The 24,752-nt window shown below is 55.5% G+C and overlaps 1 protein-coding gene across 1 annotated transcript; it reads left to right on the plus strand.

The window, feature by feature from the left end:
• Positions 1–67: 67 nt before the first annotated feature.
• On the plus strand, positions 68–24,665 carry SEMA7A (semaphorin 7A, GPI membrane anchor (John Milton Hagen blood group)). The gene is made up of 14 exons (XM_005882782.2): positions 68–469; positions 14,491–14,642; positions 15,136–15,177; positions 15,532–15,624; positions 15,823–15,907; positions 16,019–16,129; positions 16,763–16,902; positions 17,506–17,690; positions 18,562–18,670; positions 18,754–18,952; positions 21,975–22,102; positions 22,296–22,450; positions 22,669–22,730; positions 23,036–24,665. Exons 1-14 carry the CDS (start codon positions 106–108, stop codon positions 23,395–23,397), a joined length of 2,187 nt encoding a protein of 728 aa, XP_005882844.1. The 5' UTR covers positions 68–105; the 3' UTR covers positions 23,398–24,665.
• The last annotated feature ends 87 nt before the right edge of the window (positions 24,666–24,752 follow it).

Below are 24,752 nucleotides of genomic sequence, written 5' to 3' on the forward strand. Positions count from 1 at the left end.
ACTGAGGCCCTAAGAGGGAACCAGGACTACCTCGGATCACAGAAGACCACAAGTCTGTCTTGTCCCGGTCCACTCAGGTTCTCCTGTGGAACTGCCTGGGAGGGAATGACTAAGGTTCCACTGGCGGTGGGCACTGCGCCCCACTTGGGTAGCCCAGAGGCGAGAAAGGCTCCGAGGGGCGGGGGAGGGGTGGGGTGGGGTCAGGCGTTTGACTCCGCCTCTTCGTGCTGGTATCGGTCTGTGCTCGGGTGCTGGCTCAGTCTCCGCAGCTCTCTGCTGTCGCTCCCGGTCCACGAGATGACACCGCCTCCGCCCAGATGCACCTCCCTCGGTGTCCCGCGCTACCGCATTTCTGGCCCACAGGCTCGGTCCGGACTCCCGCTGCAGTTGCTACTGCTGCTGCTCTGGACGGCCGCCGACACCCAAGGCCACCCGAAGAGCGGACCCCGCATCTCTGCTGTCTGGAAAGGTAGGTGGCACGCGGGGGGGGGGGCGGAGCGCGGGATCCGATGCCTCGCGGGTGGGTGCAGAGTGTGCGGCACCGGAGGGGGTGCGTGCGCGAGGCTCTGTGGGTTCCGGGTGCTACTCGGGGAGAGTATGGGTCTGGATGAGGGTGAGTGTGCGCGCTGGCACACTGGAGCCGCTGGAACACTGAGGGGAAGCGGGTGGTGGGGCCGGAACCCAGGCTAAGTCGCTCTAAGTCCGCCCGCAGCTGGGAGCCGCAGCGCCGGGGCACCAGGGAAGGGAGCCGGCACCTCTCTCCGCCCAGAGGCGCTCTCTGTCCTCCAGCACAGGGCCTCTGTGCAAGACTCTCTCGGGCTGGGACCTCCACCCAAGTCCTTCCTGAGCTGCGGACTCCGCTGTTGCAAGGAGCCCTGGCTGGGCCAGAGACGGGGGCGCGGACTCCTTGCTGCCGCTGCTCCGCTCTGGCTGTGGGAACAAAGACCCTGCTGCCTGCCCTCGCCCCGGGCCCAGGACCCAGACCGGTAAAGGGGTGGGCACCCTGTGGTGTGCTGGGACTTGGTGTGGTGCTGCGGAGGCTTGGGGCACCTGGGCGCTACCTCTGCAATGCCGGCACTGGCCCCGGCCCCGGCCCCGGCCGATCCCCCCACCCTACCCGGTCCGCACGTGGCAGTTGTTACCAGGAATAGGTGCCAGCGTTGTGGGCACAGCATTGGGTGGGGTGCGGCTGTTGGGACCCCACGCAGCGGATCTGGGGTGTAGCTTTTAGGATGCGGTGGATATGCGAGTCTGAAGAACAGGGCTCTCCCTCAGGGGTGCCTTAGTTAAACAATGGGTCCGAAAGCCGGTTAGGTGGGGTCTGAGGCTTTATGCCATGAGGGATTGAGCTCCCCTCCCCTGCATTGCACGCAAATGCTTCCCACTCCCAGGACAACTGGGTTCTGCCCCCAAATTTGGTGGTGCTGTGGCCCCCTGTGGTGGAGATGGACTCAGGGTGGGGGTTGGAGAAGCTGCCTGGTCTGGCCCTGACAGGGCCCTTTGATGACTGAGGCGGTTTGCAGGGATTGCCAGAGCCTGAACATTATCTGGGGCAGGTATTCTTAGCAGAGAGAAAGAAAATCCCCCACACACACAACCAATGGCATGAACTGCAGCTGCAGCAGAGAGAATGTGACTCGCCCAAGGTCACTGGACAAAGTGCAGACAGGGCTCGGATCTGGCACAGGTCCAGTGCCAGCACTGGGTTAGGGAGGGGAGAAGGATTTAGGCAACTTCTTGGCCACAAAGGAGGGACTCTGGGGGCCAGCTCTGTAACCCAGCCCCAGATATTCTGTTGGGAGTGCAGCAGAGTAGGTGGACCTCTGGCGTCTACTCATGATAGACACCTCCAGCCCAGGCTTTCTCTGCCTTCCCAACATCTTGGCCTTGAGTCAAACCTCTTGGCTGTCCTGGACAGCCCGGCATTTGGGCCCTCTCAAGGGGATAAATGGCCCTGTCTAAGTGTTCTAGCATCTCCCCCTGCGCCCACCCCCTTGCATTCGGCTCTGCTTGCCTCCACTCCCCCAGACTTCTGAAGACCCTTCCCCCCACATATTTAATGCACACCCATTTCTTAGTACTTAATGTGTACCTCCCCATCGCAGGCACTTAGTCTTTCCACCCTGAGGCTATTTGAAGCTGCTTTCAGTTCTTTTGCCCACTTTTCAAAGCTCCCAACCCAGCTCCACCTCTCTTTTCCCTCCATGCAGTTCACTATAATAGCCACTTTGGCTGTGCCCTCTGCTTGGTAATACACTAATATCCCCCGCTGGGGTCTGCCCACCCCTCACTTGTCTCCTTCTAGGGCAGCCTGTAGTCTCCTTCATCAGTGCCAGGCACCCCACTGGCCAGACAGACCCTGCCATTTGCCTGTCCCTCAGGACCACCAGCTGGTGATGGTATGCCTGGCTGACAGCTGCTTTCCATTTCCTGTGGGGTGACACATGGACAAAAGTGGGCTTGGGCAGGGCAACCCCAGGAGTGGGGTGAGAGGAGGATCCCCTTGGCCTTGCTGTAGTATAAGCCTAGGTTCCTGTCTACCAGTGGGTGGTTGTGGGTGGGTGGTAGCCTCCAGGAACAACCAGATCTAGGATAATGGTGATTCTGGAGCCACTTCTCTATGAGGCATAGGTTGGCGTTAAGTTTTAAGCCAAGACAGGTGTGGGACTAGGTATGGAGCTCCGGCTCTTCTTCGTAATTTATTTTTTGCTCCATGGACCCCTACACCCTAGGGCAGTGGTCGGCAAACTGCGGCTCGCGAGCCACATGCGGCTCTTTGGCCCCTTGAGTGTGGCTCTTCCACAAAATACCGACTTCTGCGCATGGGACACAAAGTTTCAATCGCACTGTATGTGCGTGCCCGCACGTGGTATTTTGTGGAAGAGCCACACTCAAGGGGCCAAAGAGCCGCATGTGGCTCGCGAGCCGCAGTTTGCCGACCACTGCCCTAGGGAAAGATTAGATTAGGGAGTTCTGGGAGGGTCCTAGCCTGCACTTGTCAGAGGTTGAGAACTCTCCAACATATTGAGTCCGGGCCCAGCAGTTCTGGGCAGAGAGGGATGTGCTAGCACTAACCTGCTGGGTGCCCTTGAGCTCCACACTGTGTCTGACTCTCGGAGCTCACCAGAGCAGGAAGGGCTCTGAGATTGTCCCCTGAGGGCTGTCACTGACACATGGGCCAGTCAGAGATATGACTGTTTGGGCCTGCCCTTCCTGCAAGCAGGGGCTGGAGAGGAGTGGGTCATAGGTGAGGGCAGGAGATTGGCATGCCTGTGGAAGCTATGCACCCCTCTCTCATTTCATCCCCAGTTAGAGGAGATGGAGAAGCTCAGGAAGGTCCTGACCCCCAAGGTCAGAGATGAGCCAACCTGCCCCCAAGGAGAAACAGAGCTACTTGCCCAGCCGGTTCTGCCTCTGCCTTGTCCAATTAAACAACAGGATGTTATTGTTGACTTGAGGCTGCTTGGGGGAGCCATTATGGAGCTACTCCCCAGGGCAGGGGATGAGGTCACAGCTGGGGCTCCCTAAGCATCAGCATTTTCAGTGGAAATCCTTGCCCCCTTGGGGACTTAGATGTGCTCCTCACCTTCAGGGTGAATGCCCTGCAGAACAGAGAGGGGGCAATTCCCAGGAGGAGATGGGGGATGGTCCTAGGCTGGGAGAGAGATGCTCTGTGATGCCTCTAGGAGCTTCCTGCCAAGCTCTGTGACCCCTCTGTCCTGAATAGTGAAGGTTCTGAGAGCAGGCTGGATGGAGTGAGTGCAGGCACAGGCTCAAGATGACCGTGGTGTCAGGGAAAGAGATCCCAGCTCTGGCCTGATTTTATGTGTGACTCTAGGCAAAGGTTTGCTTTTTTCTGAGCCTCAGTTTCCTCAAATGTCCAAAGTGAATGGAGGGAGGAGTTATACTTATCAGAGCACTAATCTCCTGCGATCCCTACCTTTCTGGGATGAGCAGAGTCTGTGGTGGCCCATTCAGATCTTAGCTGTGAGGAGAAATTGAAACCTGGGAAATCAGGGGAAATCCTTGAGTTTCGTGTTCTTTTCTTTTTCTCTCATGAGCTGAGGATCAGCTGGAGGAAGTGGCGTATTGGTTTGTGGCCTGAAAGGTAGACAGTATTTCAGCATTTTTGACATTTGACATTTGCTGGGGCCAACCTGTGATGGTCCTGGGGCTGTGCTTGGGGATCGATCCAGGGATGAGAAACTAGACAAGTCTAGACTTCTCAGTGTAGGTGGAGAAATAGGAAGTCAACTTGCAGTTACAATGAAATGTGGCAGAGGGCAGCTGTGGGGGTTGAGGAGGTACATAATCCAGTATCCCCAATTAGGGAAGGCTTCCTGAAAGAGGTGGTATGCCATGATGGCAGGAGGAGCAGGAGACAGCTGGGGGATGGGAGGGACAGGAGGAAGCACCTGGCATGACAAGATTTCTGACCCTAAAACTTACAACTAGGACCAGGGAGAGGAGGAGGCAATGAGTGGGAGACATTGAGTCGGCCTTGGCCTCCGGGTTTTGGGAAGGTTTCTTGCAGGAGGTGACATGTGAGCTCAGTCACCTGACTTCCATACCGGCCCTGTGTGGGGAGGAAGGACCATGGCTGTCAGGAAAGTCCTCCCCGGAGTCATAGCTTGCTGATGGGAAGCTGGGGCTGCGTCCTGGGAGACCAATGCTTCCCCCCCAACCCCAGCCCTCCTGATTGTGGGGGACAGTTGAGGCCTGAGGCCCACCCCTCGGCAGAGACTTTTCATGGAAGGGAGGGAGCTCCCCCAGCACCAGCCAGGCCCTGTGGGGGGGGGGGGGGGGGGGGGGGGGGGGGGGGGGGGGGGGGGGGGGGGGGGGGCAGACAGATGCCCTTCCTCTGACCTTCCAGGAACCTTCACCTTCTTAAGGGGGTTGGGGGAGGAGGGTGTAGGTCACTCCCCGGGGTGGGAGACAGGGAGAGCTGGACACTCTTCTATGAGGAAGGCCAGGCTCAGCCCAGGGAATAGGGTCCAGTTGCCTGCAGGGGGTAGTGGTGGGAGTGGGTGGCCCTTATGAAAGCTGGGGCCCCATCTGATATCCTGTCCTCCTCCCCCAGCTCCATGTCACTCATTTCAGCCACTATAGGGCCTGTGTCACAGGAGACTGACCACACTTCCCCTGCTTTAGTTGGCAGTTCTGGGGCTAGATACTTCCTCTTCTCTTGATTTCCTTTTTTGGCAAGGCCTGACTGCCCCGGAAACCTCCTCTCTCTCAGGGCAGGGGAGGAAGGGGTCCTCCTACAGCATGGAGGACTCATTGGTTCCGGCAAAATGGGCTTCCACCTTCTCTAGCCAGCCTAAGCCACGAGAGACCAGGAGATCCATCCCCTCCCTGTCCCCTATGGTATGAGGGAGGGGAGTGGTTCTCCCCCTCCAAGACCTTTATTCCCCAGCCTTGGCCTGGGACCCACTGTGTCTCCAGGACTGTGCCCTGGCCTCTGTGAGGCCCTTCCATCCCTCTGCGTCATTGTGTTGAGAGCTTCTCCTGGGACACACAGAGACAGAGCTGCCACTTCCCCAGTCCTACATGGTAGCCTGGCCCCACTCCCACCTTATCTTCCACACTTCTTCCCTCCCCACTCCCCAATTGCCCACCTTTTCTTGCCTCAGGGCTGTTGCCCTGCACCCCATTCACCCTCTTCTTCCTTTCTGCCAGTGCTATCTCACTTCCTCCAAGGAGCCTTCTTGGATAACTTCAGCCCACACAACCTGACTGGACAGAGTTTAGGATGTCAGAAATAAAATCAGATCAGCTGAGCTAACCACAAGTTCCACAGATGGGAAAATTGAGGACAATGACGACAGGGACTTGCCCAAGGTCACCCAGTGAGACCGGCATAGCTGGGACCAGGGCTGTGTCTTCTGCTCCTGGCCTCAGTTCTTGGCTTCCCTCCATTTGCCTGTCTGCCTTCATGCTCTGTCCCAGGCTTAGGGTTCCATGAGCCCCTTTCCTCCTTGGCTGGCTCAGCTTGAGCCCAGCTCTTACTGCCCCAGCACTGTCTGTTGACATGAGCCCCACTGTCATGACCTTCCTCCATTGGGATCTTAGATTTGGGCCGGCTCAATGCACCTCTTCTGCTTTTTTTCCTCAGGGCAGCTGGGCCTCGGAGGGTCTCTGCCAGGGCAGGTTGAACTGTGTCATGACTTGGGCTAATCTGGGTTTAACCTTCACAGCATCCTGGGATTAGGCTGATCTTGAGTATCTCCTGCACACCCTGCTTCCAATCAGGGGTTCGGGCTCTGTGCCAGCAGCCCCAAGCAGTCCTTATTGTGGAGGGCAGCTAACCCCTGCCCCATGCCTAGGTCTGTGTTCTGCCCATCTGAGGAGGAGGAGAAGCCCTGGGCAGCATCCAGGTGCCCAGAGAGCAAGGCCTGCTGCCAGTGACTAGGGAGGGCACCTGGAGAGATCAGGAAGGACCAGTAGATACAGCCAAGGACTGTGACAGCAAGAAAGGTCACTGTGGAGTGTTACAACTGGGGAAGACTTCCTGGGGAAGGGGGAAGAACCAAGCGAGGGCCAGGGACAGGGTGTGGGGTGGGGGCAGAGAGCTGCTCATGTTGTTTGTCTTCTGGGCCTGAAGGAGAAAGGAAGGTCACCATGATAAGCTCAGCACCCTGTCAGTGGCCTGGGAACATATTTTAAGATGTCTCCTCATCTGATATGGGGTTTAACCTACCCCAGTCCTGGCTCTCCCTACTATCTCATCTGCCCCCACTTGCCCAGCCCTAGCCTTGGCTTGGCCTGGGGATGACAGGGACTTGCCCAAGGCTACTCAGTGAGACAGGCATGTCTGGGACCATGCCTACCCCTGGCCTCAGCTCTTGGCCTCCCTCTACTTGTCTGTCTGGCCTTGCCTACAGGACTCCACACCAGACAGTGTGATCTGAAAGAAGATGATGTGTGCCAGCATAAGGTCAGAGGGAAGACTGAGCAGTGAGGGCTGGAGCAGTCTGAACACTTCCTGGAGCCACGGGGGTTGAGACTAGATCTTCAAGGACAGATAAGACCACGTGCACAGAGAAAGGGGAGGACAGATAAGACCATGTGCACAGAGAAAGGGGAGAGGACAGTCAGAGGAGGGAAGAGAACCCACAAAGGTGTGGCGATGAGAAGGAGCCATGGCAGAAATGGGTAGGCCTTGTCTGCCAGCTAGAAGTATTGGGCCCTGCTGGGATGGGCAGTGGGGAGACATGGTGGGTTCTTGAACTGAGGAGCCAGGGGTAGAGGTGAGTATTTTTATAATTTATTTTAAAAATATTTTCAATTACAGTTGTCATTCAATATTATATTAATTTCAGGTGTACAGCATAGTGATTAGACATTTATATTTCTTATTAAGTGATCACCTTAGTCTAGTACCCACCTGGCACCATACATAGTTATTACAATATTATTGACTATATTCCCTATGTTGTACTTCATAGCCCTTGACTGTTTTGTAACTACCAATTCGTTCTTAATCCTTCACCTTTTTCACCCAGACCCCCAAACCCCTTCCCCTTGGTAATCATCAGTTTGTTCTCTATACCTATGAATTTGTTTCTGTTTTGTTTGTTCATTTATTTATTTTTTCTTTAGTTTATACATATAAGCGAAATAATATATTTGTCTTCCTCTGTCTGACTTATTTCACCTAGCATAATACTCTCTAGATCCATCCATGTTGTGGCAAATGTTAAGATTTCATTCTTTTTTATGGCCGAGTAATAGTCCAGTGTGTATATGTACCACATCCTCTTTATTTAATGGTCCACTGATGGGCACTTAGGGTGCTTCCATATTTTGGCTAATGTAAATAATGCTGCAGTGAACATAGAGGTGCATATATCTTTTTGAAATAGTGATTTGTGTTTCTTCGGATAAATACCCAGAGGTGGAATTGCTGGGTCATATGGTAGTTATATTTTTAAGTTTTTGAGGAACCTCCATACTGTTTTTCATGGTGGCTGCACCAATCTGCATTCCAACCAACAATGCATGAGGGTTTCCTTTTCTCTATACCCCAGAGGGGAGTGTTTTTGGCCAGTGCTGGCTGGTGGGAACCTTGCTGGGCATGTGTTAAAGAAGGGTTTGTGAGTATACCCTGCACTTTGCTGTGGTCTGCCCAAGACCACAGAATATGTTCTATTTCTGGGCAGAGATCTCAGAAAACTTATCTTCTCAGTTAGTCATGCTGGTCATCACTCAGTGCTGTGCTGCACCCCTAGATCCACCCACACCACCGCATCAGGCCTGTATACCCATGCTCACTTAAACACACTCTCCTTAGGGCATCATGATGGAGGTCAGGGCTTCATTGGCCAAGAGGCATCTGAGCAGGCTGTACCCTCTCTGGGCCTTAGTCTCCTCATCTGTATGGAAGGGGCTGGCCTGGAAGCTTCGAAGGGCCCATCTATGAAGCACAGAGTCATAAGCACAGATTCCAGAGTCAGTCTGCCTGAGTGTCAACCTTCTCTCCACCTTAATAGCTGTGTGATCCTGGGCAAGTTACTCAACTTTTTTGTGTCTCGGTGCCCTCATCTGTAAAATGGGGATAATAAGAGAACCCACCTCGTAAGAGTTCAGTGATTATTAAATGAATTAATATACCCCCAAATCACGTAGAATAGTGCCTGGCACATGGTGAATGCTATGGAGTGGTTAGGTGGTAGGTAGGGGTATCACTGTCATCATTGTCATCCTCTCCCTCCTTTGGCATCTCCCCTTTGGTTTCTGATGAAATAAAGCTCTGGCAGCCCAGCCCCCACCAGCTCTCCCTAACTGCTGCCCTTCTACTGCTTCCCCCACCCACCCATTGCTGGCCCAGGCTATGCTCACCTGGGAACCTTCTTTTTCTCAACAGTCTTCCCATCCTGCTTCCCTGCCTCCACTAACCATCTTTTGCCCTCTCTGCCACCTTTGCCCTGGCTCTGGGCCCAAGGGCAGGCCCTGCAGCTCTACTCATTGTTTCCTTTGAAGGAGCCACCAGCTGACCTTGGCCTCACTTTGGGGCTTTTAGAACCTGCTGGGCTGAAGAACAGGTGAAGGTAGATGGGACATAGTGTTCATCCTAGGCTTCCTGCCTTCCCTGGGTGTGTTGCTTCCTCTCTGCTCCAGTTGGGTCTCAATGCCAACCTTCTCTGCCTGAGCCCCTGAATCTGGCTCAGCTTAGCTTCCCCACAGCTTGCTTTTCAACTGCCCCATTCCCTCCAAACCTTTGCCCCCGCTGGTCTCCTCACCAGCCAAGCCTCCTGTCCTTTGAGCACAGTGGCTCAGAGCTGGCTTGGAAGGGCCTTCGTTTTCCTGTCTATAAGATGGGCATGCACCCCTTGTCCTGCCTTTTCTGCAGGGTGGTTGGGGAATTTGGTGGGGTAGTCAGTGGAGGCAGATGAGGATGTGGCTTCTTCTGCTGCCTCTACCTCCAGAAAGTTGTCTCTCACTTTGCCAAAAGTGACCCATGAATCTAACCCTGATTTCTTTGTGATTTTTCCAAGATTGATGGTGGGTCATAAAACCTAGACCTTAGCAAGTACTAGCTGTTCCAATCCACAGAGGAGGAAACTGAAGTCAGGAAGGCGCAGCCCCTGGTCATGGTCATACCCAGCCAGCCGCCCGGCTGCCAAAGGGAGAACATTACTTCTTGCTGATAAAGACGAGGCAGACCTCTCACTTCCCATGACTAAGAACCATATCAAGAGCCTGCTACCTGTCTAGTGCATGGCTCTGCCCCTGCCAGGCAGCTGGCTGGAACCTTGTCCTGCCAAATGTCAAATGTCACCAGCACCCCAGTAACAATCACAGCTCCTCCTTAGCATGAGCCAGTGCCACCCTAGAAACTGGGCTTCTGGGTATGAAGAGTAGCTTCTCACACCCTCATCCCGGGCCATATCAGGAGAGAGAAAATCAATGCAACATTTGTCCCTTTGACTCCATTCATCCCAGTAGAAAGGTTTCCCTCCACTGCTCTGACGCAGTGCTACATTCCACCTTTAGTCACTTCTTAGAGTTTAAGGCTTTGGTTGCTAAAAGTCCCTGGAGATCAGGACCCCATCTGGAAGGTAGGTGTGTGGGTGATTCCTGTCAGTCATCAGGTTAGTGCCTTCTCAACTAATAGGGAGGGGGACGGTGGAGAGCAGGAGATGACTCAGGGAAGGGGAGAGAAGATGATATACAGCTTTTTGCAAATCCAGAGGCTCTCAAGAAAGCCCAGGATGTGGTTCCAGAGGGCTAAGCTGGGTGCTGGGTACCAGAAACCCTGGGCTGTGACTTTGCCCTGCCCCTATCTCCTTTGCTGTGTGCCTTGGGCCATTGACACAGCCTCTCTGGTCTCTATGCCCCCTCAGCTCAATGTTGTTCAGATCTCCTCCCTTCCACCTTGACCCATAGGGTGTGGGTTCCAAAGGGTGGAGAGGCTGCCGGCTAATTCCTGGGCTCCACGTGGGCCTTTCCTCTTCTCTCTGCCAGCTGTGTGGTAGGCAAGGGTGTGAGGTGGGTGGGGGTGGGGCGTAGCTCCTGTCACCTGTGGCTGGAGTCCCAACTGGAGGTTGGCCTGGCTTCTGCTGGGTGTCTGAATTCCTACCATTCTCAGAGCCAACCTCAATACCCACTTTCAAAGGACTCCTTGAGGTTAGCATTCAAGACCTGTTGGGTCAGTGGGTCAGGTTGAAAGGCTGTCCCTCCCCAGACCAGACTGTGGGGCCTGTCCCTTGTTGCTCCCTTCAGGGACAACAGTACCCCCTCCCCATTCCAGCTCTTACTTTGCCCTCCCCTTGGGCTATCCTTTTTCACAAGCAAAGAGGAAATGGGGACAGCACCCAGAGAGTATGAGAGAAGGAATGGTGTTCCACCCGGCAGGCCTGCTTTACAGAAGTCCAGACTTACCCTGGCTAACTGGCTGCTGGGACAGTGGTGGGAAGGTGGCGAGTATGAGAGGAATCAGCTCTGACTGGTTTCAACAGGATCAGGCTTTAGGGACAACTCGACTTGTGGGGACTATGGCTGAGGGAGATTGCCTCCCACACCCAGCCATCTTCTTGACCTTTGTTTCAGTTTGGGCTGGGCCTGGGCCTCGCCAGTCCTGACACTGTGAGGAGGGTGGGGACTCAGCGAGGGCCATGGTGCCCTGGCAGCCTGAGTGTGCTCTTTCTTGATCCAGAAGGAGTAAGGGTTGGAATCACATGGGGTAGGAGGAGGGGGTCTTGTACCAGGCTGCCTCTGGGGCTATGCCCACCCTGTGTTCCCCTAGCCCCCTCCCCTGCCTGAACTCCTGGTTATTCTGGGAGCTTTTAGCTACCACTTAGTCAGCCACTAATGCATCAGGCTGGAGAGTGAGGGGGGAGACACGGTGGTGCCAGACGGTGCTCCTTTTAGATATCCAGGATGGGAAGCAGAGGGGGCTGGGCAGGCAAGGAAGCCCGGAGGTGGGGTGCTAGAGGAGGGATGGCTTTCGGGACACTGGCCCTGCTCTAGGAAGGAGCGGAAGCACCAGAGACTGCTGGGCAGTGGGTTGGTGTATCTTTGGGGGGCTGCAGCACCTTCTCTCCCCATCATATAGGTCCTTAGCCCGCCTTCCTGATCTTCTCTAGTTAGTTCTCTGCACTCACCATCCAGTCAGCTTCCCTGCTTTGCTCAGCCTGTTTCCCCTGCGAAGTTAATTCTCTTTCTGCCTGTTCCTGATCCATCTAGCTTGAATCTGCCTTCCCCATCTCTTCGATTTCATAAGGAAGCAAAAAGACGTGTTTAAGGATGTGACAATTGTTCCCTTGGCTGGGCCTTTTTAGGGGCAGTCCCAGCCTTGCTTTGCGTGGGCAGAGCCTTGAAGGCTGACCCCTCCCTGGCCCATGTTGGTGCCATGGGGCTACGGATCCTGGCCCCAAAGGCCTGGTGCTGCCTTCACTTCCAGGCAGCACTCCTGCCCCTGAGCCCCCAGCCCCTGCTCCTGCCAACCTGAACAAAGCTTCCTTTCATGTATTCATCGAGCTCAGACACTTCCCAGGCACAATCAGGCCCTTTGAGGGCTTTGGGCTGTGCAGGAGCAGGGGTGGGGCTGGGGTGGAGAATGGGCCAAGTCCAGGTCCTGGTGCCGGACTGGTGCCATCCCCTCCAACATATCACCAGGCGCAGAGCAGTGAGGGGCGAGAGCCTGGGGTTCAGTGGAGGCAATGCTCCTGGGCTCCTGTTTGATCTTCTGCAAAATGGGGCCAGTAGTCCCTGCCTCCCCTGCAGCCCAGGGGCTGCAGCCAGGATTTGAGAGGAATAGGGCTCAGGCTTGCAAATCTGTCCTGGCCCTGATGCTGCAGTCCCCTCACATGGAGCTGCAGCAGCTCTCACCCGCCCTCTGTGTCCTCAGAAATTCTTTGTGAGCAGCCCTGGGGGCTGCACCTAGACAGTTTTTCTTGAGCATTGTGGAGGCTTGCTTTGATGTGGCTGACTCCCCTGCAACTGAATTCCAGGGTAGGGCCAGTTTCCCTTCAGACCTTGCTCTTCAGGACCAGGCTACTGCCTCTCCCATCAGACTAGACTTCCCTGGGCAGGACTTCAGACACCCAGACAAGGGCTCCTTCAGGGACCCCTCTGGTGCTTCTTTCCAGAGGCGAGAGCTGTGCCTTGGTTGCGGCCTTGTTGCTGGTGCAGGCTGAGGTGACTGGTAGAGATGGCCAGCATGGCCCAAGGGTTGGGGCTCCTCCCCTTTAGCCTTGGGGTGGGGGGTTCAGAGCTGCCCCAGTCCAACATCTCTAGATGCAGACACACAGCTTTTCCTGGCCCCTGGCTGACTGGGGATGTGGGAGGGGAGCTGGGGCTGCTGACTGTCTGGATCCCAGGCTGGGCTCTGGGCTGTGGGGTGGTGGCTGCTGCTCAGGCTGCAGGTGCAAGGGGAGCTGTGGGAGCTGAGTCAGGAAGGCCTTGTATCTTCCGGCTGCTGACCCCAGCACTCTAATTTTATCCCAGCTGGAAAGGAGGCCCTGCACAGCTGGGACTGATGGGGAGTGGGCCTCACGGTGCAGGGAGGCTGCTTGGGCTGTTTGTGGAGCGCCCAGGGAAAGCCAGGTGAACCAGAGGCAGTGAGTTCAGCACTTCTCTGTGGCCCACAGTGCTGCCTCTTCCTAAATGCTCCTGAGAACCAATACTCAGTTATGGACAAGGCAGTCTGTCCTGCCGCCTAGTGTATCCTTGGGTTGGCGTGTCCCCAAGGAGCCCTCAGTTTCCACTTCTGCAGTGAGCCAGGCTACAGCTGAGGTGGAGAGTGTGTTACCCCACCTCCAGAGTGACTTGGCCACACAGGGATGTATCTTAAGGAAAGGGAGTGAAGGTGTGTTGCGCTCCTTGCCCCGTTGAATGCAGAATCAGTAGGAATGGCTCAGGTGGCAGCAAGAAGGATTTGGGGTAGACTCCGGAAAGGGCAGTTCTTTTCTCTCTGGGCTGGAGTGTGTCTTCCTTGGTATCACTGCTAAGCTGGCTAGCCCAGAGTTTGCTGTAGCTGAATAAACAGTGGTCAGGCCAAGTTCCTGCATGAGGCCTCAGGATGGTCAGAGGTGGGAAGATGTGAGCTGTCCCATCCCTGAAATTTAGTTCTGCAACCAGGACAAGCTCAGCAATGTCACTGGAGATGAGACATCTCCCCAGAGGCAGTATCTGCAGAGAGTTTCCTTTTTGGGCAAAATTGCCCAGATCAGCCCTCCTGTTTAAAGGCCCAGGCTGTGCTCTGTGAAGGACATCCTATCCCAGAGTTGCTGGGGAGGGAGGGTGGAACTTTACTCCTGGGGTGAGCTGGCACCTCCATGAAACCAGGCCATAGTGGGCCAGGCCAGAGTCTAGCTGTGGGCAGGAGCTTGGTTCTCGTTAAGGGACTGCTACTGACTTTACAACCTTGTGCTATACCCGCTCTGGGCCTCTGTTTTTCCATTTGTGAAATGGGAGGGAATGGACATTTAGATTCCTTTCCATCTCTGATCTGAGCTGACCTACTCACCGAAGGCCTGGGATGGGCCAGGAGGAGTTGGAGAAGGCTTCTTGAAGGAGGGGATAGGGTGCTGAACAAAGTGATTCCAGGGAACCTGGACTCTAAGTGGGGTGCTTAGAACCTTGCTACCTGCAGGGGGTGGAGAAGGCTGCTTGCTGTGTTGTGGGTTGCAGAGAGCCTCAAACAGCACCGCCGGAGGTCCTGGTCCCTCTTGCCTAAGTCCAGCCTCTTGGAAATAGCCAAGTGTGTGGGAGGATGGGGGGTGGGGGAGGAAGCCTGCTCACCTAGGGGTCCTTACTCTGAGGTCACATATTATAGGGTAGGGGCCATGGCTTTGGGGTGAGGACAGCTGTTTGCTAGACCCTACCAGGGTACCCCTCACTTCTTCCACTTGTGGCTCCGAGTCCTGGTTGCTGCCCAGACCCAAGCACTAGTTGCCAGGCAGGTGCCGGTGTGCCTGAGAGGGAGGATAGGATCTCCCTGCCCATGGCCCAGCCTCAAGTTTTTGCCAATTGCCTCCTCCTCAGGCCGCGCAGGGAAGGACCGGGTGGATTTTGGCTCGGCAGAGCCACACACCGTGCTTTTCCATGAGCCAGGCAGCGATTCTGTGTGGGTGGGTGGACGTGGCAAGGTCTACCTCTTCAACTTCCCCGAGGGCAAGAACGCCTCTGTGCACACGGTGAGCCTGGGGCCCTTACTGCCCCTTACCCCCATTTCTCCCCTTATTTCCCTTCTGGCCTTGGTGAGGGGCCTCAGGGAATTAGGGGATGGGAGCTGGCATCTCCTCCTAAACTGGTCTACCTCCCGCTTTATCCCTGGGGGAGGCTCCCTAAAGGTAGTCCAGATGGGCGTGGGTGTTGGTCAGTGTGGAGAAAAGCCTGGAGCTTACCCACCTGGCCAGGTGGGCTGCACTGATGGGGGAGGCCTGGGCTGGAAGCTGAGCTCCAGAACCCCATCGCCCCGGCCTCTGAGATCTCTGGCCTAGTGCTCTGGGCTTGGCTCTGGGTATCAGGCCAAGCAGCCTGTGTGACCTTGGTGAATCACTCACCTTCTCAGAGCCCTGGTTGCTCACCTATGCTGTAAAATGAGCTTGTCCTGAGGGCACATGGACAGTGCTTGCAGGGCATCTGACCCCTGGCAGGTGGACTAATGCTTCCTCTCCTCTCCCCCAGGTGAACATTGGCTCCACCAAGGGATCCTGCCTGGGCAAGCAGGTGAGTGGAGGAGAGGGAGTGTAGAGGGGAGGCTGGCGCCTTGGAAAAGGGATGGGAGTCCCTGGGAGTCTGAGGAAGGAGGCATGGCCCTGCCTTGGGAGCCCCAGTCTGGGAGGAAAGAGGCAGCCCTGCCTGAGGGTTCCCAGTCTGAGTGGGAGACATAGTCCTTCTCCAAAGTCCCTGTGTTCTTCCTCTGCTCTCAGGGGAGTTGGGATCAGCTGCATCCCCTCTAGGCTCTCCTTGGAGACTGCCTCCATGCTCAGCCTTCTGATTCTGTCTTCCCCAAGACTAAGGGTTCTGGTTCGAGTCCTGCCAGGGCCTTTGACCAACCTCTCTTCTTCCCCTTCTGGGCAGGACTGTGAGAACTACATAACACTCCTGGAGAGACAGGGCGAGGGGTTGCTGGCCTGCGGCACCAATGCCCGGCACCCCAGCTGCTGGAGCCTGGTGAGAAGGCCCCTTCCCATATGCCTCGCCAGCTTACCCTTGCATGGGTGGGCTTCTGCCTCCCAAGGTGGGAAGGAGGTGGGAGACTCAGAGGCTGGCTCACCTTGTATAGAATGCTTGGGAGGAGGGGAAGCTGGCACCCATGGGAAGCAGTAGTCATGGGATTATGGGGCTGTCTAACCCCCTTTGCCTCCCCAGGTGAATGGCACTGTGGAGTCACTTGGTGAGAGGAGAGGTTATGCCCCCTTCAGCCCGGATGAGAACTCCCTGGTTCTGTTTGACGGTAGGGCTGCTGCCCTTGTCTGGGGGAGGGTGATCAAATCAGTGCCCAGGCCCAGGGAAGGGACTTCTAGGAGCTGTCTGCCCTTACCCATGCCCCTTCCACCATGCCCAGGGGATGAGGTGTACTCTACAATCCGGAAGCAGGAATACAACGGGAAGATCCCTCGGTTCCGCCGCATCCAGGGCGAGATTGAGCTGTACACCAGTGACACCGTCATGCAGAGTGAGTTAGGCTCCAGCTGGCTGAGGTGGACCAGGGTGTGAATGCCCACGGCGGCTCATGAGGTCCTCATGTCCCTTGGGAGGGCTCCCCAAGGGCGACTGGGGCCACAGGCCAGTTAGGAAAGTGGGAGCTTGGGACAGGTCTGAGCAGCCAGAGCTGAGGACGTTGGCCTGGCAGGGAGCAGGGGAACAGCAGAGGCAAAGGTACAGAGACAGATGGGCCCTACACACTGTGGTAACAAAACAGAGGAAGCCCCAGACCCAGAGTGGGGTCCCTGGGAGCCATAGTGTATCCCTCTGCTGAGCTCATGTGGGGGCAACTCTCCTTTCCTCCTCATTAGGGCTCTGCCAATTAGGCAGAAGTGACATAAAGGCCCAGGGACCTTCCTAGTCCCCAGGCATGAAGTCATTGCTCCTGGGCTGATGACATCTTTGTAGGGGGAGAGCAAAACAGATGTGGGATGGGGTGCTGAGTCTCAGACCCCTTGGGGTGTTGGGCCTGATGTTCTGAGTTTTATTCCAGGTCTGATTTGCTCCAGGTTTGTTTGTGCAGAGTTGGGAGGGTGTGGTGCAGGGTTGGAATGGGTCTCCCGAGCAGGCTCCCCCGACACCAATTCACATGTATCACTGGTAGATCCACAGTTCATTAAGGCCACCATCGTGCACCAAGACCAGGCCTATGATGACAAAATCTACTACTTCTTCCGGGAGGACAACCCTGACAAGAATCCCGAGGCTCCTCTCAATGTGTCCCGCGTGGCCCAGCTGTGCAGGGTGAGTGGGTGGCTGAATGGGCAAGAGTGTGTGTCTCTGCGTGAATAGGTGTGAGTGTGTGAGTTCCTGTTTGTCTGAAGGAGTGTGTGAAATATATGAGTAAGTCTGTGTGTGGGATGTATATGCACAAGAGTGTCTGTGCATCTGTGAGTGGGTAAAGATGGTTGAGCTCATGTGCATGTGTGGCAGTGTGAAGTGTATAGTCATCTAAGATGTGTATGAGTGTGAGTGGGAGTATGAAAATGTGTTCACATGTGTGTTTCACCAGTGTGAAGGTGCTGGGATATTCGAGTGTGTCACCTGTGTGCATGTGTGAGAATGGACAAATGTGTGTCTGAGTCTATCTGCTCTGTAGGGACAGACCTAGCACCCTCACCCTGCAGGTCCCCACTGCTGGCCCTGTGCCCTCAGTCAGCCAGGCCTTCTAGCTGGAACCTGGCTCAGGAACCTGGCCTGAGTCACGGGGCACCTCTGCCTGGTCCCCTGGCAGGTCTCTGCCCCTTTCAGAGCCTACCTTCCTCCTCTGAAGTCTGGGTGCTGACATTCCTGGCAGCAGGTGCCCAGGGGGTACTGAGGGGCCTCCTTTTCCCTCCACCCTTTCAGGGGGACCAGGGTGGTGAGAGTTCGCTGTCGGTCTCCAAGTGGAATACCTTCCTGAAGGCCATGCTGGTGTGCAGCGACCCTGTCACCAACAAGAACTTCAACAGGTTACAGGATGTCTTCCTACTCCCTGACCCTAATGGCCAGTGGAGGGACACTAGGGTCTATGGCGTTTTCTCCAACCCCTGGTGAGTGACCCTTGTCCTGGGGCTGAGCCTGGCATTAGTTATGTGTCTAGTAGGGATTGGAGGGCTTGGGCCTGCTGAGGGGATGGCTGATGATGAGCAGGGACTCCAGGCTCAAGGGGCAGGGTTGTTGCCGGGCCTGGGGTGGGACACAGTGCTTGGGGAGATTTTTGTGCTGGTATGTTTTTGAGTTTGTACAGCTAGTGTACATGCATGTACTGTATACACGTTCATGGCAGTGCCTGTGTGTCTACCAGCTGTGTGCTCAGAGTGGGTAGTGGGCCCTGGAAAAAGGCTGCTGAGGCCTCACAGGGTGCTATCACACCCATTCAGACACTGCCTGCATCTGATAATTCACATCTCTTAATCACTCTCATTGATTGAAAATAAGACAGGCAAAAGTGTTGGGTGTGGGGGGAGGTGGGACAGGGTAGGGAAGCCAACACCCTGCTCTGTGGCTCCCATGTGGGTGGATCCAGCCAGGCTGGGGAGGGCATGGGGTCTGGCCTTGGGCATCAGCATCCTGCAGCTGTGCCCAGAGAGGCGGGAGAATTACCCAACAGGATGCACGTGGGGATCCTTCTGCCCTGGGGCTGTCCTCTGAACCCTGCGATCCTATCAGGTTGTGGTTTTAGATTGTAGCAGAAAGAAATTAGGTTGAATTTCTCTTACTCCCTTCTGCCTTCAATGGTGACTGATGACTCTTAGGCACTGGTCTTGGCCCCTAGGATAGTCCCTGTCTTCATGGAGCTTGTAGGCTGGGGAGCTTGGTTAGAATGCTCTAGTTGTGCCCTGTATGGTGTTGAGCTGGCCTGGGTGAATGGAGGTGGGTGAGTACTGGGCCCCTCACTGAGTGGTCCCTGTGTCCCCCCAGGAACTACTCAGCTGTCTGTGTATATTCCCTTGGTGACATTGACAAGGTCTTCCGTACTTCCTCACTCAAGGGCTACCACACAGGCCTTCCCACACCTCGGCCTGGCAAGGTGAGCACTGACATCTGCCATGACCCAGGCCCCTACCCCACTTCCCAGCCACCCACTGACCTGGGCCTACTCTTCTTGTCCAGTGCCTCCCAGGCCGGAAGCCAATACCCACGGAGACCTTCCAGGTGGCCGACAGTCACCCTGAGGTGGCACAGAGGGTGGAGCCCATGGGACCTCTGAAGACACCACTGTTTCACTCTAAGTACCACTACCAGAAAGTAGTTGTCCACCGCATGCACGCCAGCCATGGGGAGACCTTCCACGTGCTTTACCTAACTACAGGTGAGGGACTACCCCATGACCCCTAGTCTGCCTTGTGAAAATGGATATGAAAGGTATAAATAATAATGTAATTAACATGTGGTTGGATCTTTATACCTGGAAGGAAGAATTGAATGACTAAGAGCTGTCAGGAGTTAGTATGTGTGGCTGTGGAAGAATCAGGCAGGGGGGTGGGGGCAGAGACGAAGAGGGGAAGGCATCCTAGGGTGGGAGAAGAGCAGGTTCCAGGATTCCAAGGCAGAAAGGTGGCCAGTCTGAGCAAAGCCAGGTGCAGGTTTGGTCCTGATATCTGATTCATGAAGCTGGGAGGAAGAGATGTGGAAAGCCAGGAGGAAGGATCTGGTCACTGGGTATCCTGTGGCCCCCTGCTAGACAGAATGAGGAAATCGAACCCCTTTCCCTGTCTTTGGGATTATGCAGGTGAGAGGAAACATTTGATGTGGGATGCACAGTATTTACTGAGACATGAGGAAGGGCTTCCAGGTAGCAGAGCCTTTGCAGGCTTGCAGAGGCACCTCCTCTTCCCAGGGAGAGCAGGGTCTGGCTGACCCCTGAAGCTGGGTGGAATGCCCTGGGAGATGCCCCTGCATCCCAAGAAGCCATTGGCCATGGAAGAGCCAGCCCTGAGCAGGTTTATGGCAGCTTCCTGGTCCCAGTTGTGGGCAAAGTGGACTCCTGGGAGTGAACATGGAGATCAGTATAGGCTACAGCATTTCTTTGAGACCTGGTGTGCAGTGATGCCATCAAAAAGGGCAGTGTTTCCCCCAGGGCTCAGGCCCCACCCCTCCTTCTGTGTGATTTCTGCTGTTGCTTCATGTTGGGATCTTGTCAGGGCCACAGTGGCCATATCAGTTCCCATGGAGCAGGGTCTAGTTTCTGGTTCCTGAGATCATACCTCTTTGCTCCTCCATTCATCTTGGCTGCACCAATGGGCTCTTGTCCTTGCTCTGCTCCAGCAGTGGCTGGCCTAGCTGTTGTGGTCAGACAGGGGACGACAGGCACTGGGGTGCAGCAGAGGAGAGGTCACACTATGGGGGACTGGAAGCAGGAGCCAAGGACAGAAGGGTGGGGCCTGGGCCAAGGGAACCGTGGACTCCTTTCCTGCAGACCTGGGAGGTGAGCACACTTGAATGATGAGGGTAGTTGTCTTGGTTCTCCCTGAGGACCATTGGAGAGATGCCATTTGGAACCTGCAGCAGGAAGAATTGGAGCCAGATAAGAAATAGAGCTTTCTGGGCCCTCTGCAGGGAACGAAAGGCTCTCACAGCTGGGAGAAGCTTTGGGAGGCTCTCACTGGGCTGCTGTGGAAGGAGGTAAAGGGCTGTGAGTGGGTTGGGAGCTTGTCAGGCCAAAGAAGCACTGGGCCACATCCCAGAGCCTGCAAGAGGCATCACAGAACTAAAAGACATGTCCTAGGCAAGCAACCATCTTATCATCTGACTGTTGTTTTGGAACAAGCAATGCCTTGGGGAATTGAGAGGGAGAGAGGCTATTCTAGAAACTGGGACAGCAGGTGATGTGGGATTGGGAGGACCCAGGGGTCAGGATGCCCATTAGACCCCCAACAGGTGTGAATGGATAAAGCATTGGCCTTGGAGGCAGGCAGCCATTATGTGACCTTGGAAATCCCTGTCCAGAATCTAAGGTTCTTTTCAGATTTTATAGAAATTTAAAAATTCCCTAAGACTAAATGCAACGTGGAGTCCTGGATTGGATCCTGGAACAAAGGACACTAGTGGAAAAACAAAACAAAAACATGAAATCCCAATAAAGTCTGTAGTTGAGTTAATAATACTAAACTGCTCAGTTGTGATGAATGTGCCATCTATATATATAAAAGCCCAGCGACTGGAACGGCGAAACAACCAGAGGCTATGACGCTCACTGCAGCAGCCAACAAGCCTGATTCAGGCCCCGATCGGGCCCCAACACCCTGATCGGGGGTCAGGGCCGGCCAGCCAACTGCCCGTGGCTCCTCTTCTCCCCCTCCCCTCCCACCGGCCTGTCCCATTGGGCCCCCATCAGGGTGGGCCAGCGAGACTCCACCCGTGCATGAATTTGTACTAATAAAAGGGTAATATGCTAATTAGACTGGATGTCTTCTGGATATCCTTCCAAACAAAAGCCATGGTGGCAGGAGCTGAGGCAGAGGCAGTTAGGGGCGACCAGGCCAGCAGTGGAGGGCAGTTAGGGGTGACCAGGCTGGCAGAGGAGCAGTTAGGGGCATCAGGCTGGCAGGCAGAGGCAGTTAGGGGTGATCAGGCAGGCAGGCAGGCAGGCAGGCGAGCGGTTAGGAGCCAGCGGTCCTGGATTGCAAGAGGGATCCCAGATTGGAGAGGGTGCAGGCCAGGCTGAGGGACACCCCCTGCCTCCCCCACCACCACCACCGTGCACAAATTTTGTGCACTGGGCCTCTAGTAGTTATATAAGATGGTAGCATTAGGGGAAATTTGGTGAATGGTATACAGCAAATCTCTGTGCTATCTTTGTATTTTTTATGTAAATCTGAAATTACTCCAAAATAAAAGGTGTATTTAAAGAAAACATATCCTTAAGTTGTCCAGGAGGCAGGGCAGTTATGGAAGAAGCTGAGGGGTGAGATTCTGACATCTTGTGTTGCAGTCACCAGCTATGTGATCTTAAACAAGTTGCTTAGACTTGCTGAGCCTCATTGCCTTATCTGGGAAGTGGGAAAGATAATACTCACAAGCAGGGATGTGGAAGAAAGAAGTAATGAAGGGTCAGCATAGTAATTGGGTGTGCAGGACTGCTGGTTCTGTTAGTCATGCTCCAGCTTGCCCAGGGCCTCACGGAGCTCTGGGCCAGCCTTGGAAACTTCCTGGGCTGCCCTCTGACTCCCACGTCCCTCACACTCACCTTACCTAGTCTTGTGACCCTTGCCTGAGCCATGACTTCCCAGCCCTCCCCACCCATGTCTTTCCTGGTTGGTCCTACGTAGAGGGAGGCTGCTTGTCTCTGAGGTGGGATGCCCATCTGCTGACCCTCTGCCCACCACCCACAGACAGGGGCACCATCCACAAGGTGGTGAAGTCAGAGGAGTGGGAACACAGCCTCGTCTTCAACATCATGGAGATCCAGCCCTTCCGTCGTGCAGCAGCCATCCAGGCCATGTCACTGGACCCTGACCGGGTGAGCCTCCACACCCCCAGCCCTGCCCTGTGAGGCTACCCAGTGATGGCCAGCTGAGGACAGAGCTCTTTTGCATGCAATTCACATGTTCTTTTCAGAGCTTCTGGGCCATAGGGCAGCTGGCCATGGCCTGGGAGTTTAAAACTCAGTGTTGGAGATGGGGGCCCTGGTCTGACCTAGTCTCTCATTCCAGCGGAAACTGTATGTAAGCTCCCAATGGGAGGTGAGCCAGGTGCCCCTGGACCTGTGTGACATCTATGGTGGGGGCTGCCATGGCTGCCTCATGGCCCGAGACCCATACTGTGGCTGGGACCAGGGACACTGTGTCTCCATCTTTAGCTCCCAAAGGTATGTTGGCTGGAAACCCTTCTCCCTGGGAGAAGGTGGACACAGGGGTCGGGGTGATGTAAATAGGCTACAAGAGGAGTCAGTGCTGGGTACTGAGCCATTCTAGCCAGACCCTCCTCTTGGTAGGCACTGTGGCAAATACTGGGTGCGGGATGAGGACGGGGAAGGGCCAGGTGTCTGGCCTCCTGTCTGTCTAGCCTCTCTCTTCCCAACTCCAGGTCAGTGCTGCAGTCTATTAATCCAGATGAGCCACACAAAGAGTGCCCCAGCCCAAAGCCAGGTACCTGATTTAGCCCTGCCCAGGGCCCCAGTCCAATGAGGGTGGTACAGCCTTGCTTTGCTTGCTCTCTCTGAGGGAAACCTGGTCTATTCCTGGGGGCCCCAGATAGTCCTGTGGAGGGAGCCCCCTTAGTGTGGGGGTGGTGTAAGAAGGGTGGGGTGAGGGAGGCAGGGGAGAATAAGGAGACTGGGTGCTTAGATTATTGTGTTCATTTAGAAGCCTTGGCCTTAGAGGCCTGGGGGAGGACACAGCCTGCCCTGGGAGCTCTCAGCCTCTTCTCACAGCTGCCTACCCATCCCTCCCAGATGAGGCCCCACCTCAGAAGGTTTCCTTAGCCCGGAACTCTCGCTACTACCTGAGCTGCCCCATGGAGTCCCGCCATGCCACCTACTGGTGGCGCCACGGAGAGAAGGTGGAGCAGAGATGCGAGCCCGGCCACCAGAGTCCCAACTGCATCCTGTTCATCGAGAACCTCACGGATGGTCACTATGGCCACTACTACTGCGAGGCCCAGGAGGGCTCCTACGTCCGCAAGGCCCAGCACTGGCAGCTGCTGTCTGAGGACGAGGCCAAGGCCCAGCACCTGCTGGGCTGTGCCCATGCCCTTTTGGCCTCCCTCTGGCTGGGGGTCCTGCCAACACTCATTCTTGGCCTACTGGTTCATTAGGGCCTCCTGGGGCTGGGCATGCTGTGGGCATCTGCAGTCCCAGGGCACTAGAAAAGTCTCACACCCAGAGCCACCCAGCTGGGAGCTCCTTGCCCCACCACTGGTTCCAGGGGGATTGCATAGCTTGCCAGGGGACACCAGGCCTGGAGATGGCCAGCCACAGGCAGCTGCTGAGCCCAGGTGGAGCAGGGTGGTGGGGGCTGGAGAATGAAGGCACTGACTATGAAGCTGGGGCATTGATGGCCCAAGACTTTATCTTCTGGAGACTATTTTTCAAAAGTTCTTCCTCAAACTTGCCCAAATTCAGTGATGCTCCTGGCCCAAGAGCCCGTGGGCCAGAGAAGGGTTGGGAAAAGGGAGCTGGGATCCCGTTTCTGGACCTTCAAGCTCTCTATTGCCCCCTCATCCTCTCTCCTGCCACTGCAGGGGCTGGCTGGTGTTCCTGCAGGCCCAGGCTGCCCTCTGTGGCCCTCACCAGCCCTGGATCCCACTAAGGCAGCCTCCTTGCATGTTTATTGAAGGATGTTTGCTTTCCGGACAGGAGGACGGAAAGGGCTCTATTTTTATGTTAGGCTTATTTCATGTACTGCTACTTCCGACTGCATCTGTATGAAAATACCAAAACTACATGCTGGGGGTGGGTGGGGAAGGGAGGGGCTAGAAAGGGATGGGTTGGGGGGAGGGTCCCAGCCTGAGGCTCTTGGGCATGGGATAAGAGTCCAGGGATATGGTGGCATGGGTTCAAAGAGATGGCATGAGCTGGCTCTGCCCTGGAAGCCCAGGCTGAGGGGTACATTGTCCAAGTACCCCTGTTGGTTATGGGAGGGGGTGGGTTGAGGGAGACGGGAAAATGAAGGAGAAAACTGAGCCCTAGGTTCACACATTCATATAGGAGTCAGGTCCTCAGGGGGAGGTTCCAGGACTCTGCCCTTGGCATTGGGGGCTGGGGGGCGGGGCCCCCTCCCCTCAGTCCCCTTGTGCAGGGGCTGTGCTTCCATGCTCCTAGCCTCCCACCTTCAGCTCAGGACATGCTATAACTAAGGCTAAACTGTGAATTCCAGTGGGGACAGCCTGGGCCAAGCTCTCCAGGTGGGTAGCTCTGCCCAACTCTGTCCCTGGATTTCAGCAGAGAGCTGGGCCTTCTCTGGTGTATCTGGCCAGCCCCCGGCAGGGCCTGGGGCTGGCGACCTTCCAGCTTTGGTCCCTGCATCTCTTTTCAATGCACTTTAATGATGTAACATATTACTAATAAACGAGCTATTTATTTACCTGTGCCTGCTCCTTCCCTTCAAAGCCATTCAGGGGGGTGAGGGTGAGGGCTCTTGTTTATAACTCCATCTCCTGCCTGTGTGAGC

This window comes from Myotis brandtii, unplaced genomic scaffold (assembly GCF_000412655.1).
Source record: "Myotis brandtii unplaced genomic scaffold, ASM41265v1 scaffold74, whole genome shotgun sequence".
Classification (NCBI taxonomy): domain Eukaryota; kingdom Metazoa; phylum Chordata; class Mammalia; order Chiroptera; family Vespertilionidae; genus Myotis; species Myotis brandtii.

Coding starts and splice junctions, on each gene's coding strand:
- SEMA7A (XM_005882782.2), top strand. CDS start 106: ATGACTAAGGTTCCACTGGCGGTGGGCACTGCGCCCCACTTGGGTAGC. Junction 15,908..16,018: donor CTCCCTGGTTCTGTTTGACG/GTAGGGCTGCTG, acceptor CACCATGCCCAG/GGGATGAGGTGTACTCTACA. Junction 22,731..23,035: donor GTGCCCCAGCCCAAAGCCAG/GTACCTGATTTA, acceptor CATCCCTCCCAG/ATGAGGCCCCACCTCAGAAG.